This window comes from Halyomorpha halys, unplaced genomic scaffold (assembly GCF_000696795.3).
Source record: "Halyomorpha halys isolate HHAL.00 unplaced genomic scaffold, Hhal_1.1 Scaffold123.1, whole genome shotgun sequence".
NCBI classification, from domain to species: Eukaryota; Metazoa; Arthropoda; class Insecta; order Hemiptera; family Pentatomidae; genus Halyomorpha; species Halyomorpha halys.
In genome coordinates this window covers 201445-220832 of record NW_027107023.1, presented here as the reverse complement: position 1 = coordinate 220832, position 19388 = coordinate 201445, and the positions used below count along the sequence as shown (strand labels likewise).

The 19388-nt window shown below is 31.1% G+C and overlaps 1 protein-coding gene across 1 annotated transcript in view; it reads left to right on the top strand.

The window, feature by feature from the left end:
• Positions 1–19388, top strand: part of LOC106678101 (catalase) — a gene marked incomplete in the record, with an annotated part of 109975 nt that overhangs the window by 14569 nt on the left and 76018 nt on the right. Inside the window, 1 exon segment of the mRNA XM_067045372.1 lies at positions 11441–11518. Coding sequence (XP_066901473.1) covers positions 11441–11518 — 78 coding nt within the window.

The window sequence follows — 19388 nt, the reverse complement described above, 5'->3', positions numbered from 1 at the left end:
CAATAACGAAAATAATTTGTAAAGTAAACATGATAGAACAGTATTTAAATTAGGTGAACAATAAATGGAAATATACATTAAATAGATACATTAAAACAGATAGAGAAACAAAGGAAGAGTAAAGTATAAAATAATGGGATACAATGTGTGTAAGTAATTAAGAAACAAAATATACCAAATGAGCGGGATTACAGAAAAGTGTAAAGTATTATAGAAAATTAATAATTATAACTTTATTATTAATTTTCTATTATATTTTACACGTTGGCTCATTAAAATAGTATATTTCTACTATTTGAGTTTTTTTGACCGCACCCGGACCATATTCCTTTCATCATAACTCATAAAGTGGGTTCTCTTAATTGGGGAAAAATCTGGCGATCAAACATGACTCTGACCATATCACCTCTCGCACAACCGTTTATCTGGTATAGTACTTCCATGCAAAGTAGATTTTGGCTCATCCAGCTGCTCCCTTCCGACCAACAACGGTATTTAGAGCCATTGTCTATTCGTATGGTAATACAATAAAAGTGGGAGTGAATTTCACGTAGCTCCCGATTGACCGATTTTGTAGAGTAAAATTTCGGCTTCCTATATCTGTGTACCTAGCTAATAGAGTACCCTGTTTGCAATATATGAACATCATGTTGTTTTTGTTTCACAGACTGTAATAACAAAAGGTTTTAATGAAACGTATAATGAAATGAAAGTCTTCCCCTTAGCAAAACAGATCCGCTTCCTTGGACTACATATGGACAAACGGCTAACTTGGATTCCTCACACAAGACTGAAAAGACGGGAAAATGCACGTCGAATCCAACTATTACTTACTAGACAAACGGACTAAACTTCCAATCCATTACAAAAGGCTGATCTACACAACTATAATAAGGCCTATCTGGACGTACGGAGTCGAGCTTTGGGACTCCACTAAACCTTCGAATTCTCCTCGTATCCAATTCTTACAATCCAAAATCCTAAATGCTCCTTACTTTGTCACAAATATAATCACATATAAAGACCTTGATGATTCATATGTAAGCGATCTAGACCGATCCAGATATCATCCTTTCCATTACAAACTCCCTATTATTAATTTAGGAATTGGATAAAATAGTTATGATCTATCGATACCGGTAGAAAAAAACAAAAATAATCCTCCGAATAAATTAAGTTAAAATATTTCTAGTTTCTAAATTCTTTGAAAAATGATATTTAAAGGTTAAATTATAAGGCCTATCTGAACATACGGAGTTGAGCTTTGGGGCTCCACTAAACCATCAAATTCCTCCAGAATCCAATCCTTACAGTCCAAAATCCTTCATGCTCCTTACTTTGTCACAAATCAAGTCATCCATCAGGACCTCAATGTTCCATATGCTGCCGATTTGGCCAGAACCAGATACCGTTCCTTCCATAATAAACATCTCAAACACCCAAACCCACTAGTTTCTAACCTTGCTTCCTCTTCCATTCCTGACAATCCCCCGAGGCGCCTAAACATTTCTAATGTAAAAACGTTATTAGAGTGCTCCCAATATTGTGGAGAAACTAAAAAATCCTGTGCCACTCCATTACAAACTTACAGAAAATTTACTAAATGTATTATTGTGTACAGTTTCAAATCTCAATAAAGATATAAAACAATTTTTTAAAAATAAAATTAGAAATTGTATCAAAAAAGTTATGGAGAAAAAAAATATCTTTTTCGTATTGTTCAAAAATTGTACACTTCATGGTCAACTATATCTTAAAAATTCTTCATTTTATTTTTTAAATTTACACATCTGTACAAAATACAAAAATACAATAAGAAAATGTGATAAACGTTCCAGAACACACGATAAACTTGGGAAGGAATAGGATGGTTCCTTGGTGATATTTCATTCATTGGTTTAAATTAAAAAATCTCATGGCCATCTTCTTTTCATACGCCTTGGAAGATTATCATGGATTTTTAAGGATGAGAGATCGAGAACTAATGTGTTTAGTTGGGTAAGAATTTAGAAATGAAATGAGGTACATCCATTTAAAGTAAATAGGATAAATGTTTCTGTTCACGTGATAGTCTTGGAAAGGTATCTTCCATTGGTTGTACTTCGATCATTGCTCTAAATTAAAAGATTTCGAGGCCATCTTCTTTTCAAATACCTCAGAGGATTATCAGGGATAGATGAGAGATTAAAAACTAATGTGGTTGGCTATTCAATTTGATTTACTCTATTTTCTCTATAAAATGGAAAAAAAAAATGAAGCGAGATAAAAGGTAACGTAAATATGAGCAATGTAAGTTATATATGTCAAACATTCATATAAATAGTACTACCTAACTTATAAATTCAATCTTCGTTCTAAAATTGTTATCAGAAACTCTTTAATTTATTACCCCTTAACATCCCATCCATTTGACCCAAAACAGATATGCGTCTTTTTATTCCAAACTCCTTAACTATCCTAACCCATTAATTCTTAATCTTTCATCCTTAACAATCCCTGATAATCCTCCGATGCGTCTGAAAAGAAGATGGCCACGGGACCTTCTAGTTTAAATTAATGTTTGAAGTACCACCAATGGGTGGTTCCTTCCCAAGATTTTCAAGTGTATATGTAACATACAACATATTTACCTATTGTATTATTTTATACAGTTGTAAATTACAATAAATAAATAATTTAAAAAAAAATTATTGCCTAGCCATATAATATCTTCATAAAAATATATTCGTGCTATGTTAAATAAAAAAATAAACTGCTGAAGTTAATTACCAAGGTTCGAAACAATGAAAAATATACAATATTAAACAAGAGTTAATTATTGAATAAAAGTTGGGGAAACTCTTGAATTAATTAAAAGACGGAGAGAACAAATATTGATCTATTCTGAAAAATTGCAAACTGAATACAAACAAGTGGATACAATAGAAGCGCTCTTTTATTTGTGCCCATAAATCCATCCACACGTTTGCACATGCGCTAATTTGTTATTGTTTGGCAAATGTGTAAAAGGCACATTTAGATTTTATGTTTCAATTCTTTTTCCCAAGGCTTTGCTCGGCCTGACGTAATTCGTTCCTTGTTGATAATATTTTTTTCTTTTTTTTCTTGCGTTAGTATTTGAGCGTAAACAAGTTGTTCTCTTTGGTCAAAGAAATGTAATGTCCAATTCCACGACTATTTCTTTGTTGTTGTTTTTCCCTGGCAGGTTCCTTTTCCGCTATTACGTGAGGACAGATATAACCTTGACTGAGCTTAATCACGGGAAGATGAAGTTGTTAGCTAATCTTTCTCGTTTCTACGTATTATTTTATATAAATATATATAAACTTTGCATTATTCTTATTTAACAATAAAGTTCACTAAAATCAATATTCGATTATAAGTATGTTTTTTACGTTTTAGCTTCAACCACTTTTAAACCCCTTTTTACGCGAAAGCACCTATTCGTAAATATTTTTATTTTGTATTTATTACAACAGTATTTAAATAAAATACAACTAGCAAATTTGATGTTAAATTATAATTGTATGGTACAGAATTGTGAATAATTTACAACTGGACAAAAAATACAGACAAGTAAATGTGAGGAATTTTTCAAACTCATGATAATCTTGGGAAGGAACTACACAATGATGGTACTTCAAATATTAATTTAAATTAGAAGGTCCCGGGGCCATATTCTTTTCAGATGCCTTGGGGGATTTTCGGGGATTGCTAAGGATGAGAGATTAAGAACTAATGGGTTTATTTGTGACGTAATAAGGAGCATTAAAGATTTTGGATTGTAAGGATTGGATATTTGAGGAATTTGATGGTTTGGTAGAGCCCCAGAGCTCAATTTCGTATGTCCAAATTGGCCTGATTATCTAATATATAAAAACCAGTATTCGTTTGTTCGTATACAGTGTCATACCGATCATCCGAATGTCATGAAACGTTTCGCTAAATATTCAGGAGTTTTCCAGAAAGGTAGCTTTTTTTTTTTATCGTTAATAAAATTTAGCAAAATTAAACATTTCTGGTGCGTATCTCAGAACATGTAAATTTTTTTTTATTGACATTATACGCCAATAGATGTGACTCTTTCTGAAGATTAAGATAAAAATATTACTGATTCTGTTAAATGCTTTTTTATTCACTAAAAATAAAACAAAGAATGTGATTTTCAGTTAAAAAGGTCTGAAAGTTGATTTATGTTACAGCAAAACATATACGATGATGTAATCGTATTAAACCTTTTTTTTTTATTAATAATTTAAGTATTGATATTTACAACTGTATACACATATATACAACAAGTAAATTTGCTGTAGGTGATATAGTGACATGATAAAAACATGTGGAGAATCTACCCTCTGATAGAACTCCAATTACATTTCTAGAGGAGAAGATCTCGAGGCCATCTTCTTTTCAGACGCCTAGGAGGATTATTAGGTAATGAAGGAGAAGCCAGGTTAGAAACAAGTGGATTTGGGTGTTTGAGATGTTTATTATGGAAGGAACGGTATCTGGTTCTGGCCAAATTGGCAACATATGGAACATTGAGGTCCTGATGGATGACTTGATTTGTGACAAAGGAGCATTAAGGATTTTACGAAGGATTTTGGACTGTAAGGATTGGATTCTGGAGGAATTCGATGGTTTAGTGGAGCCCCAAAGCTCAACTCCGTATGTTCAGATAGGCCTTATAATTATACCTTTAAATATCATTTTTCAAAGAATTTAGAAACTAGAAATATTTTAACTTAATTTATTCGGAGGATTATTTTTGTTTTTTTCTACCGGTATCGATAGATCATAACTATTTTATCCAATTCCTAAATTAATACAACTATTATAAAGCTGAATGTTTGCTCCGTTACGGTTATGGACAGCCTTAGATATTTTTATTTTTATTGGATAAAAAGCATCATCACATATGCATTAATTATCTAATACAATGAATAAATGACGACTCTCATTTTATGGAAAATATCTTACTATCTCTATTATTATATCTAACCATGAAGATACACGCAGTTAATAATATTGAGAGAATGTATCAGAGCAATGTAATATAAAAATTAATACCTGTTTGTTGGTACTTTATGCATTGCCATCATTACATGTTTTTTTATAAATATTCAGGATTTTGTTGAGAAGATTATAGGCTGGTCAGATGTGTTCGGGGAAAAAAAAATTAATAATTTTTCGCTGGAACCTCAAAAAGTATAAATTTTTTTCTTGGTTTTTATTAATTATTATATTCCAATCGATTTTTTTCTTTCTGAAGAATAAGTAAAGCAGATTATAGTACAAGAGCCGGGAAGAAAAAAAGGCAGTTATCTCACCCCAATTTTTTATTACTTTAATGAAAACTATGCATAATTGCTAGTCAAAATTGATGAGTCCGCCAAGTATAGGTAGGGGAAATAAAAAATGGCGGCTGTTTCAAAACGTTAAAAAACATTAATTTTTCATTCGGAGCTCTATATCATAAAAAGTAGTAACAACATAAGAAAACCTAAGATAACGTCTTTTAAAGAAGATCAAATGTGTTAAAATATGAGCCCTAATTGAACTATTTACAATAAAGAGTTCTTAAGAAATAGCTTTTTAAAAAGCAAAATTTCTTTAAAATCTACTGAAAGATTAGTAGTTAGTTAATTTAATTTGAGAAATCTATATCTCAGGAACTATGTGACGTACATATGTCTATCAGCACTCAAATTAAACCTAGTTTAATGAGCTATAAAAACGTTTATGTTCTTTACCTTCCTAGGTATGGTAGTTTTCATGATATTTGCTAAAATAAATTGATTTATAGTTGTTCGGACGATAAGTTTGATTTATGAAAATTTTATTTCAGAAACCATTAGACGTACAGATGTCTGCTAGCGCTCAAATCATAGCTCGTTAAATGTACTATAAAATAGTTAATAGTGTTTATCTTTGTAGGTGTAGTAGTTTTTTTTTTTTGATATTTGACAAAATATACTCGCAAAATGTTAATTTCTAGTTGTTTTTATAAAATGTTGGATTTTTGAAAAATTATCTCTCTCGATCCGTAAGACGTACATATGTCAACACTCAAAATAAAGACATATAATTTAACTTATTATAATATAGCTTATGATACTTATCTTCGGAGGGTTAGTAGTTTTTATGATATTTACATATGAATATAAATTTGGCAAATGAAAATTTATCGGAACAACAATATATCAATATATTTTGGCAAATTTCATGAAAACTATTACTCCTACAAAGATTAACATAATAAACTACTTTATAGCTCATTAAACTAGTTTTAGTTTGAGTGCTAAAAGAGTATGTACGTCAAATGGTTTTGGAGATATTGATTATTCAAAATAAATTCACTAACTACTGATCTTTCAGTACGTCTCATACAACATTTTTATGAAATGTTGTTTTTTAAAAAACTATTTCTTAAGAACTATTTATTGTAAATAGCTCTATTAGGGCTCATATTTGAGCACATTTGATCTTCTTTAAAAGACGTTATCTTAGGTTTTCTTGTGTTGTTACTACTTTTTATGATATAGAGCTCCGAATGAAAAATTAATTTTTTTTATCGCGTTGAAACAGCCGCCATTTTTTATTCCCCCTACCTATACTTGGCAGACTCATTAATTTTTACTAGTAATTATACATAGTTTTCTTTAAATTAATCAAAAATTGGGGTAAGATAACTGCCTTTTTTCTCCTCTTGGGCTCTTGTACCATTAACAATTATTTTTTTTTAGGAAAACGTAAATCATACCCGTTTTTAGAGTAAACCCTCTTTAAATCCCTTTCTGCGTGAAAGCACTTAATTCGCCAATATTTCGTATTTATTTATTGACAATTAAAACCGTATTTCTATCAAATACAACTAGCAAATTTGATGTTAGATTATAATGGTATGATACAGAATTATGAATAAACTTCCACTTGCTAGAACTCTAATAAAATTTGTACATTGGAAGGTCTCGAGGCCAGCTTCTTATCAGGCTCCTCTGTAGGTTGTCAGAAATGGAAAAGGAAGCAAGGTTTGAAACTAGTGGATTTGGATGGTTAGTGAGTTTATAATGGAAGAATTGATATCTGGTTCGGGCTAGATCGATTACATAAGGAACATTTAGGTCTTTATGGATGGTTTTATTTGTGAAATAGTAAGGAGCATTGAGGATTTTGGATAGGAGTGGAATTCGGTGGTTTAGATCAACAATTTTTTTTTTTTAGGAAAACATTTTTTTTATTTAATGTGATTTACAACTGTACAAGTAATAAATACAATAAGTAAATATTTTGCATGTTTTATTTACACTTGAAAATCTTGGGAAGGACCATCCATTGGTGGTACTTCAAGCATTAATTAAAAAAAAAAAGTCCCGTGGCCATTTTCCTTTCAGACACCTCGGAGGATTATCAGGGATTGTTAAGGATGAACGATTCAGAATGAATGGGTTAGGATGGTTAAGGAGTTTGGAATGAAAAGACGTATATCTGTTTTGGGCCAAATATGCAACGAATGGCATGTTAAGGTCTTTGTGGATGAGTTTATTTGTGACGTAATAAGGAGCATCAAGGATTTTGGATTGTAAGGATTGGATGCTGGAGGAATTTGATGGTTTGGTGGAGCCCCAGAGCTCAATTCTACATGTCCAAATTGGTCCGATTATCGTAGTGTATACTAATTTTTTGTAGTGAATGGGAAGTTTTGAGCGTTTGTCAAGTAAGTGTTGTGTAGCAATCGGAATCTACGAGCAGTTTCTTGTCGTTTCAGTCTTGTGTGTGGATTCCATGTAAGTCTATTGTCATGGTGAGGAAAACATAAATAAAATTCGTTTTAGCGTCGTATGAAACCATCAAATAACATTTTTCAAAGGAACTGTTTGTTCGGAGTTTTTTTTGTTTAATTGGTTAATATTTTCTCATATAACTCCTCCGTATTTTATCCACTTCCTGTCCTGATGCAATCGTGCAATGTCTCCTCTTTTAAGCTACAATAAAATAATTTCGAGTTAATGCCCCAAGGGCGAAATATTGGGTACAAATAAAGAAAAAACTTTTCAAACACTTGTTTTCTATCTCCAGTTTTAATTTGTTTAATTCGATCCGATCTGTACCCTTTGGTACAGTGTATTGAGCCCTAAAACACTGCCAAGTTTAGTGTTGATTAATTGAGTCGTACTGAAGTTATATCCATTTTTTTATTTACCGCTATAAATAGATATTATATGCAATTAAGTAAATCATTAATCTGATGTAATAAATATAATTGCAGTTTATAAATCTTATACTAATAATGATTCTGAGGTAGTCTAATTCCATCTTTGATGCTGCAAAAAGTAAGTAAATTTGGATTATCTCTATAGGAAGTTTGGTGAGTCAATTCTTAAAAAAATTTTCTTTTGAGGTTAATGACTTCCAATTTAATGAAATTTCTTTATTAAAATTATCACCACATGGTACAACGTTTCGGGACCACTGTCCCATATTCATGCACCTTAAACCTGATAATTTCTTCTAAGAAATCATGTCACAGTTTGTGCATCTTCACTACTTAGCACAGCCAAATGGAAATATGGAGTGATGGCTGTGCTAAGTAGTGAAGATGCACAAACTGTGACATGATTTCTTTGAAGAAATTATCAGGTTTAAGGTGCATGAATATGGGACAGTGGTCCCGAAACGTTGTACCATGTGGTGATAATTTTAATAAAGAAATTTTATTAAATTTTTGGAAGTCATTAACCTCAAAAGAAAAATTTTGTAAGTAAATTTGTACCTAACTAATCAATATTTACAATGACTCGTAGTGTGTGATAATTGATGTTATACTTTGTAACTAATAATATGTGTAATTATATGTTTTGCCCAACCTTGTGTGTTATATTACTATGTGAGAAACAGTGTTCAATCTATGTGTATAGTTCAGTGTATATGTTCAAGTTGAATTTTTATGTCATTGTCATACATAATTTTTTATAGATTTTAAAATTTGAAAATATTTTTTCGAAATTAAATTTATTATTATGCAAAACTATCAACATTCATCCACAAAGCTCCTTCCTCTGAATTCCAACAACCTTATAATGCCAAAAGGTAATCCAAGGTATCCTTCACACCCAGCTATACATACAGCATACCTCCTATATGTACGTACCAAATACCCACTAAAATCTTTACAGGAGAGTACGAAAAAAGGAAAAAAAAAACTGAATTCCATCAGAAATTGCTATTTACGTTTTTTCGAATCGGTACTATTTTTTGTAATGGTCTGTTCCATTCGCTGAGATACATCGACCTATAATAAAATTTGAGGGTTCAGTACACACAATTTGCTGTTAGTTGAGTTGCAATCCTTTGTATAAAGATTGTAGGTAATGCTTAATTTAAAATTAAAAAAGTAAGCTGTTCTTCCCCCTTGTAAAGAAGATGGAAGTATTGGTTAAATGCACATTAATTGTTCAAAACAACTATCGATATCAGCATAATTTTGCCAATATATAACACAGTTATTTATTATAGTAGCAAAGAAATTTGGATCCCTGAAAAAATGAACTCATGAAAAGGATTTTCAAAATATGTTTTGAAGTTTTTGTATATTTTCAGATCAGGTGACCAGGGTGGGTGTTGGAGAATTTTGTAGCCCAACTCGTGAAGTCGTCACTCACAACGTGGTGTGGCTGGGCTTCAAGTAGAAAAGGATTGGTACCTTACTATCAATATTTTCTTCAAACTCGAAATCTCCTCAAACTTTGTGAACCACCAAGGTCGAACTGTTGACTCATTAATGGCATCCTAGTCCTCCCCCTCCCACACGTTGATATTACGAATTGTTTCGTAGTGTTGCATCCTTGTTTAAATTTTTAACAATAACTTTGTCGAAAATAACAAAATTCGACATTTTATTTTTAAGGGAATTAATCAGACATATGAATATGATTTCGTTGTTTTAATTTTGTGTGAATGGGCAAAGGAACTTGGTTTATTACGGAATTAGCATTAAGGGTTTGTTTTGTTTATTCATTTTAAAATGTAGTTCAGGCGGAAATTTATGATAAATGTACAGTGAAAGTTGAAACCCTATTCACTTTAAAAATTGTAAATTTACATCATATATTGGAGACTGAAAGGTGAAAAAACATCAAAATTCACTTTAAAGATTTTACATAAACTGGGAATCTCACAAAATCCGTCGAGGAGTCTGACCGTGTCGAAACAGTGAGTGCGGTTTTTTCCCTCTCCTTGCTAAGCCATTCCTGCCCTGCAGGCTTGGGTGTCCTTTGCTGCCAATAATCAACAATTTGTTTTATTTTAATTTATTATTTTACAATTTATCAGGGTGTCCTTTTGATAAATTGTTTAACCTTTAGATTGTGGTGCGTTCAGTTGAGCGCCTTATATGGTAGATAGGGCTCCGTCCCGTAGGTCCAGCGTAGTCCAGCCCTTTTAGCCTTTAGCCTTTAATCTTTTACCCTTCGTCGTAAACCTTCGTCTTGCCCCACAGTATCTTTTAGTAATACCCCACTTATTCCTGTCGAACAGATCCGTTACTTAGGACTACATCTGGACAAACGACTGACATTGAATCCTCGTACAAGACTGAAAAGACAGGAAACTGCTCGTCGATTCCGACTATTACAGCTCTTACTTGACAAACGGTCCAAACTTCCAATCCATTACAAAAGACTGATCTACATGACTACTATAAGGCCTATCTGGACATACGGTGTTGAGCTATGGGGCTCCACTAGACCATCTAATTCCTCTCGAATCCAATCCTTACAGTCAAAATCCTTCGTAAAATGCTTAATGCTCCTTACTTTGTCACAAATCAAATCATCCATCAGGACCTCAATGTCCCCTATGTTGCCGATTTGGCCAGAACCAGATACCAATTCTAACCTGGCTTCTCCTTCACTACCTAATAATCCTCTCAGGCGTCTGAAAAGAAGATGGCCTCGAGATCTTCACCTTTAGAAATGTTTTTGGAGTTCTATCAATGGTAGATTCTCCACATGTTTTTATCATGTCATAAGATCACTTCCAGCAAATTTACTTGATGTGTATATATGTATACAGTTGCAAATATCAATAAATAAATTATTAAAAAGAAAAAAAACCTTTAATCTTGCATGTACGGTGGGATAGTATTTCTCTAAGTATCGCCCTTTTAGCTTTCCACAGTCTATTCCACTCTTCTCGAGTCCTTCTGCAATCTCTTTTACCCCACTTCCTAATCTGGTTCCGCATTCTCTTACAAAATAATAATGCTAAAATATTAAATTTAATTTTAAAAAATACTTTTAATAATCGGAATAAAAATTGATGTATGACATTATTGTATTGACAAACTCCATGTTTTATGTTGTATGTTTGTTGTTTTCAGGCTTTATACTAATACTAATATAAGATAATTGCAGATATGACCAAGGTGTTTATGATTCAGGTCTGTTATTCCACTTGCTGGGTGGCCAACCATTCTACTGGGGACCTCTCAGCCCTACGAATCCCTTCTTTTTCAATGGTATATCTATCTACCTCTATGCAACCGCCAGACCTAACCTCTTTGTAAAAGTGCCAAAACTAATAACAGCTTTTTAGTTTGTTGAGCGTTGAGTAGTGTTTGGTTTTGTTGATAAGTATGGCTTGTTATTGTTGATTGTGGTTCTAACAATTAATATTATTAATGGCACATGAAGGTTGCGGTAATGTTTATCCACAGCAATTATGTATGCTAATACATGAAAATTGATTTTCACAACAGCTGATAACTGAGCCTGTATTTAATAGATTTATCTTTGACTTGATTGCTTGTGCAATCTTTATAATTGTTTAATGTAATCTTTAGTGAACATTTATCAATGGCTTTACATATTGAAGGAATAACAATGATGACAACGAAATTCAAAATGCTGGTACCCATCTTGTACAGCGGTACGGAGTCAGGAGTCCCTGAAATATTTTAATGATTAAGTTCTATAATGTATTCAAATATATGTAATTGGAAGATCGCTTATTGACCAATTTATATAAAAGTATGATTAGATTCGGTCAAAAATCTCAAATAGTATTTAAACTATTGTGAGCTAACCACTTTGCAGGGCTTTATGAGGGCTAAAAAAGACAGGATCAACTATAATAATGTAAGAAAGTAAGAGAATAGATAATATGAAAAAAAAAATTAAACTAAGATATGGTTAAAAATGAGCAAAGTACATTTAAGAAAATACAAAAATAGTATAACTGAAAAGTATAAATAAACAAGAACTACAAAAATTATTAGGTAATTAATAAAAACGGAAATAATTACAAATAAAAAAGTAAATTAAAAAAAATATGAAAATATTTATTTATAATCTTAAAATTCTTTCTTGAGACTGGCAATTTATTAATAAATAATTCAAAACACTATCCAAATTATAGTCTCAAAACTTTTATTTATTTTACACGTCCAACGTTTCAGCCAATTCGGCCATCTTCAGGGACAATCTACTACAAAAAGTTTCCATTATATGTATGATCCTACAATCAATTTAAATATTTAACATTATTATTTATAATTTACCTTACCTCAAATCACTATGAAACTATATTTGACTTATTAGGTAATTTAAACAAATGTGGTATATACTGATTAACAAAAAATAATTTTACCTAATGGTTTTAATGTTTTTCATAGATATAAATATTTTGACTTGGGCAGAATAGCCTGTATGAAGTTTTTTGGAATGGTTAAATTATATGTTTCATAGTGAATTGAGGTAAGGTAAATTATAAATAATAATGTTAAATATTTAAATTGATTGTAAGATCATACATATAATGGAAACTTTTTGTAGTAGATTGTCCCTGAAGATGGCCGAATTGGCCGAAACGTTGGACGTGTAAAATAAATAAAAGTTTTGAGACTATAATTTGGATAGTGTTTTGAAGTATTTATTAAAAAATATGAAAATACATTACAGTAATGAAAAAAAAAATAAGGGTACCCTCCTTACTTAATGCAGGTAAGCACAAAAATGAGTTAAAGGAGGTATAAGAAGAGGATAGAGGAGTGGGATGAAAGTGGTGGTTAACAGATAGGTTATACATTTGAAGGCAAAAAGATATAAAATAATTTTATTTATAATGTTAAATATTTTCTTGAGACTGGTTTATGTTGTTTAAATAAATAATTTAAATTTTATCCATTATAGTCTCAAAGCATTTTATTTTTTTTTAAGTCTGACGTTTCGGCCGATTCGGTCATCTTCAGGGACAATCTTGATACAATTTTTGAACTAAATAATTTAAAAACACAACTTCATTCAACCTAGTTGTGATAAATTTTAACAAATAAGTGTCTGTGATAAAGAATATTAATTTTTGTTTTAATGTGAAAATTGACTTATTAGAGAAATTGTTTAATAGCCTGCGTGAAGTTGTGTTTTTAAATTATTTAGTTCAAAAATTGTATTAAGATTGAGTATGGCCGAATAGGCCAAAACGTCGGACTTGTAAAGAAAAGAAAATGTTTTGAGACTATAATAGGTAAAATTTAAATTATTTATTTAAATAATATAAAATAATTTTTAAGCAAAAGATAATATTAGGAAATACTATATATAGGCAGGCATCAAATGTTAGTTTACATAATATACATTATTATAGTATTATATTTTCTTTTTTTTTTTTTTTTACTGTTATTCTTATTTCTTTTTTATCTATTTTTTATTTATTATTATTTTTTGATTTCATTAATTGTCACATATACTTATAAAAATAATTTTTTGTATTTCTTGTTTATATTTGCTTTTCACTTTCAATTTTAATTTTATTGTTTTAGTTCTGATGAAGCCCTGCAGCGTGGGGTAAAACGTTGCCTCACTTTAAATAGTTCAAATACTATTTGAGTTATTTTTTTACCGCATTCATCCATCTTCCTTTTATATTAAAAAAATATATAGTGTGAGCAGTAGAGCTCCGTCACGTATTATGTTATCCTCCCGTTTTCCTTTAAAAAGGAGATTTTTTTCCTTCTACGCAGCAGGGTCATATCTCTTCCGCCATAAGGGTTCTGGTAGTCCAATAAAGCGCTGCAAACTTGGACCACTTAGTCTCGTCGTCAAAAATTGTTCCGGGGTGAAGTATACTCGTCCTAACTGCACTATACTGCTTGTAGTATGGAGTAGAGATGCGACACCGATAAAAAAAACATCGATGTTTTAAAATATCGATGTTTTTTAACATCGATGTTTTTTTTTAACCATTTCAGTAACATAAAGACTGTTCTAAAGACTACCCATGCTCCGGCCAGTCAGAAGTGCTTTTTTAATTAACCAATAGGACATGGACTCCAAAAAACATCGATGTTTTTAAAATATCGTTGCTTACAATATATTACCCAAAATACATCGATGTTTTTGAACATCCATTTGAGTAACATAAGGCCTGTTCCAACATCACGCATTTTACGGCCTGTCAGAAGTGGTTTTTGAAAGTAAGAATCCGACATCGACTACAAAAAACATCGATGTTTTTACAATATCGTTGCTTACAATACGTTACCCAAAATACATCGATGTTTTTGACCAACCATTTGAGTAACGTAAGGTCTGTTACAACGACTATCCAACGATCTCGCATTTTAAGGCCTGTCAGAAGTGGTTTTTGAAAGTAAGAATCCGACATCAACTACAAAAATCATCGATGTATTTTAGGCAAAGGTTTGTATGTAATGATATTTTAATATTTAATATCTATGCTTAATATTTTAAAACATCGATTTTTTCTAGTCGTAATTTATGTTTATTACGTCGTTAGCGTGATGTTTGGAGGTACTTTTTTATCACATCACATTGTTGATAGGAAATTGTTTATACCGTCAATTTTTTGTTTTCATTTAGTTACTTTTGGAAAAAAAAAAAATTAAAGATTGGGACAAACGTAAAACATCGATGTTAAAAAAAATCGGCTTAAAAACATCGATGTTTTACCCAAAACAAACATCGACATGGATGTCGCGTCCCTAGTATGGAGCATACTGAACGTATACACCGTCACTGCAAGGATGACAAGCGTTTAAAAAAGATTTAATTGTTTCTTTCAATTAGATTCATTTAGACACAACACTATTAAATTTTCTTCATATCTTCAACGTTTCGGCGAAATTGGCTATTATCAAATATAATCTAAAAGTAACTTCTTTAATTACAATTTTTAATTTACAAGCAAAATTACAAGTACAAGTAAAAAAAAATGTTAGAATTTAACATTCATGGAGTACAAAAATGTTTTAGTTGCAGGTTTTGAATTTTATTAGAAAGCAATATATTTTTTTAAAACACGAATCATAGAAATTTGTTTCAATCTACTGTTTTATAGGGAAAGGCCCCAGTAAATAAAACAAAATAAATTTTTGTAATAATCTTTTATTTTCTCCACACAATAAAGGAAGTTAAAACCTAAAATATTTGGGTTCAATTCCCTTTTGGTAGAGGAAAATTTTATCTGTTTTTTTTTTTCCTAACAGAAATAGTTAACCTTGAGTTTGATTCCAAATAGTATCGCTGGCTACAGTGGCCTTTGGTTCAGAACACAAGGAAGTTAAATCAAACATAGAGACTTATAAAGAGTTTATTTTATTTGTAATGCCCCCACACCATTCGTAAAGAAGATTTCTAGCTTGAAGAAGTTTGTCGGGGCGTGCGGTCAGCAAAGAACAACATAAATAAACAAAACCATATTTATTTATTTTATGCCGACGTTTCGACCTGAGTTTCAGGGCTTCATCTTAACTGGCAGTTACCAATCTTTCCTCTACACGCCACAACCCTGATGAAGACCTGAAACTCAGGTCGAAACGTCTGCATAAAATAAATAAATATGGTTTTGTTTATTTATATTGTTCTTTGCTGACCGCACCCCCCGACAAACTTCTTCAAGAAGATTTCTAGGTTCGTCTCTGAGATGAGTTGTCTGTACCTCTTCCAATAATTTCCTAAAAGCTGTCTGTTTTATCAAAATATCATTTTTAACAATAATTTAAAAAACTTAAACAGAAAGAACTGAAGGCTCAATCTGGTCTTATTTTGTATATATTTTAAAATTTATTGGCTTTGAGAGTTTTTGATTGAACTATTACTATTATTTTTTTTAAATAATTGATAGAAATAAACTTCGTGCAACTTTTACTTCCCTCTCTCCGCCACATACGACAAAAAGTATTACATAAATTGGTGGGCTCGTGTTATAAAGTTATAGCAATTTTTTTGGGTTTTACAAAAAACAATCAAAGGCCAGGGAAGGCGAAAATTATGAACAAAAAAATCTTTATTATTCTGTTGCTATCAAATTTCGTATTTTAGGGTTTTTCGAGGTGGGAATAAGAAACATAAATTTTTTTCCTACCAAGAATACAACAGTTTAATAATTCGATCGGGTAGGATCGTGCAGTCTCGGTGATTCCCGTTCGAATCAGATTGATCTATTTTCCCTTTTTTCTCCTTAAGTTATTCATAAAATTATTTTAAATTTTGTATTTATACATTTCATGTAATTACTAACAATGAGAACTATTTTTTTAAATTTAAATAAACACAAACAAAGGTACTTTGAGGTAGGGATGGGATATCGATATCGATATTTTGTCTCCGATATCCGATATTTTGATATCGATATCCAGTAACCGATAATATCGGAATATCGATATCTTCCTTCGATAATATCGGAATATCGGTTACTTGAAAAAAAAAAAAAAAAAATAAGAAAAAGGTCGCACCTTAAAAGTAAGGAGGTAAATGTTCGTGGGAAAATATACTATGGCGAAGATATTCCGATATTATTTAATCCAAATAATAATAGTATTTCGATATTTAATATTGATAATGTCATATCCATTTCGATATTTGATATTTTTATTATTTTTGATTTCTAACATTGGCAACGCTATTCCGATATTATTTTATCAAAAGATCAATATATTGTTCCAATAATATAAAATCCATTTGATCTTTGATAATGTTATTAATATCTATATCGATAATTTAAACAGTATTCTAATATTTCTTTATTGAAATATTGATATTTTGTTTAACAGCACTAGAAAAATTTAAAGGGAAATATCGATATTTGGATTCATAATTTAATATCGATTTGGGTTATGTATTTTATTTGATATTAAAGGGTTTTTTGATTGCATACCGATTAAACGTGTTTAATCAAAATCTTTAAAGCCATTTTGGAAAAAATGTGAAAAATCTATTTCATAAAGGCACTTCTGGTTGGTCGATTTTGGCTATTCGATATTCGATTAAGAATATTAATTTTTGTTTTAATGTGAAAATTGACTTATTAGAGAAATTGTTGAATTGATCTGGACAGAATAGCCTGCATGAAGTTGTGTTTTTAAATCATTTAGTTCAAAAATTGTATTAAGATTTTCCATGAGGATGGTCGAATTGGCCGAAACGTCTGACTTGTAAAGAAAAGAAAATGTTTTGAGACTATAATTGATAAAATTTTAATTATTACTAAATACAATAGTGCTATTAAGATATTTATAGATGACTTTATTTTTGACAGAATAAGGAGCATTAAGGATTGGATATGAGAGGGATTTGATAATTTTCAGAAACTTTGTGTTATAAAGTGGAACTCCGAAGAATATAATTGAATTTTCTTTGTTGTGTTGTATGAGCAGTATCTTACACGGATATCAAAGTGCAGTTAGATAAAAAGCTGTAGCCGATTGTACAATCCACTGGACAGGATTGGACATGTTTAATGAAAATTACTCAACAGGGGAAAGTTATCTTTCATTCTAACTGGGAAAGTTGGTTCCACTTATACTATATCTTTGTGCAATAAATCGAAAGGAATAATTTCACATCTTTACATTTTATATTCTCGTATATCCTTTTTCGACGGAGTATCGGTACTAGTACACTTTCAAGTACTTGAAACAAATAATCGATACCACTAGTATATATATTTATTTGTTTATAGGGCACCTGTAAACCCTGTAAAAAGAGAGTTTGCTTGTACAACATATGGTTGCATATTACATTGTCGTTATTTTAGGGGAATAGTGAATTAAAAATTATTTATGTACGCCAATAACAAACAAGACATTCAAGCTAGGCTGTCTACATTCCCTACTTTAAAAAACAAATACGCCACAACATATTTAAGCAAAAATAAATTAAATTTGTACTACTAGAACCGATGCAGGATGATAGGAATGCAGTTAACAGACCAACGGTTGTGGATGTTGGTGATTTTGTCATTACGCTCGAACGCCAGATTTTTATCCAATTAAGGATACCTATTTTGTGAGGCTGGGTGGACCCCGGAGAATCCCTGAACCACAGGGCTGACTCACAGTAAAACAGAAAATATCCATCTGAAAAACCCGGGTTGATGGAGTTAGTAACACTGAGCTACTCGCTCCCACTACTTTTTTAACAATACAAAAAACAAAAAGTATCGAGCTGTAAGTATAAGATTTCTAATTACATAAATGAGTATCAGGTTAGTTTCCAATTATGAGAGTACTCACAGAAATTTATACAAATGGGGTAATATTGTATGGTCTCGGGAGGTATCGGGTTTAGTTCTCGTATATACTCCCACTGTTTATTTCAACACTCTTATTATTTGTCAAGAGACAAATAAAAACATACTATCATTATTTTGTTATTGGTTTACGTTGATAAAATAAACATTTCTGATAAAAGAAATAATTGTGGATACACAAAATATATGGTTAGAACCAGAAAAAGTTACCATTTCTAGTGATATAGATATAGGAGGGAATACATTTGAACAGATATACTATTTTTACGGTAACTAGAAAAAATAAACTGACAAGGAAATAAAAGAGAAGTCAAAGGCGGAAATGCTTATTATTTTTCAATTTGGAAATTGCTTAGCTCACACCTTCTATCTAAAAACTTGAAAATCAGAATTTACAAAACTATTTCACTCTCCATTATTCTTTATGGATAAACGTGGCTCTTACACTAAGGAAAGATCAGCGCCTTAAGGTTTTTGAAAATAAAGTATTACGTAAAATATATACGTAAAGAGTTAACCACGGAATAAATACTACATGAAGTCGGATAGCGTAAACTGTACCTGGTAAATATAATTCAGGCGAATAAGATAGGCGTTTAATAAAATGGTAAATAACGGGTCTCTAAAATGTTAATAAACACTGAAACGACAAGTAAACGTCGGAGGGGCAGATGGGAGGATTACATAAAGACTGATTAGTTGATCTGAGTTTGGAGGGGTATCACTAGTCAGAATTATGTTGAGTAAGTTTTGTGGGATCGGTATCGAACTTTCGGGTTTGATAAGACTTATTATTAACATTCATTAAGTGCAAAGAAACACATATATTAAGGGTTAAA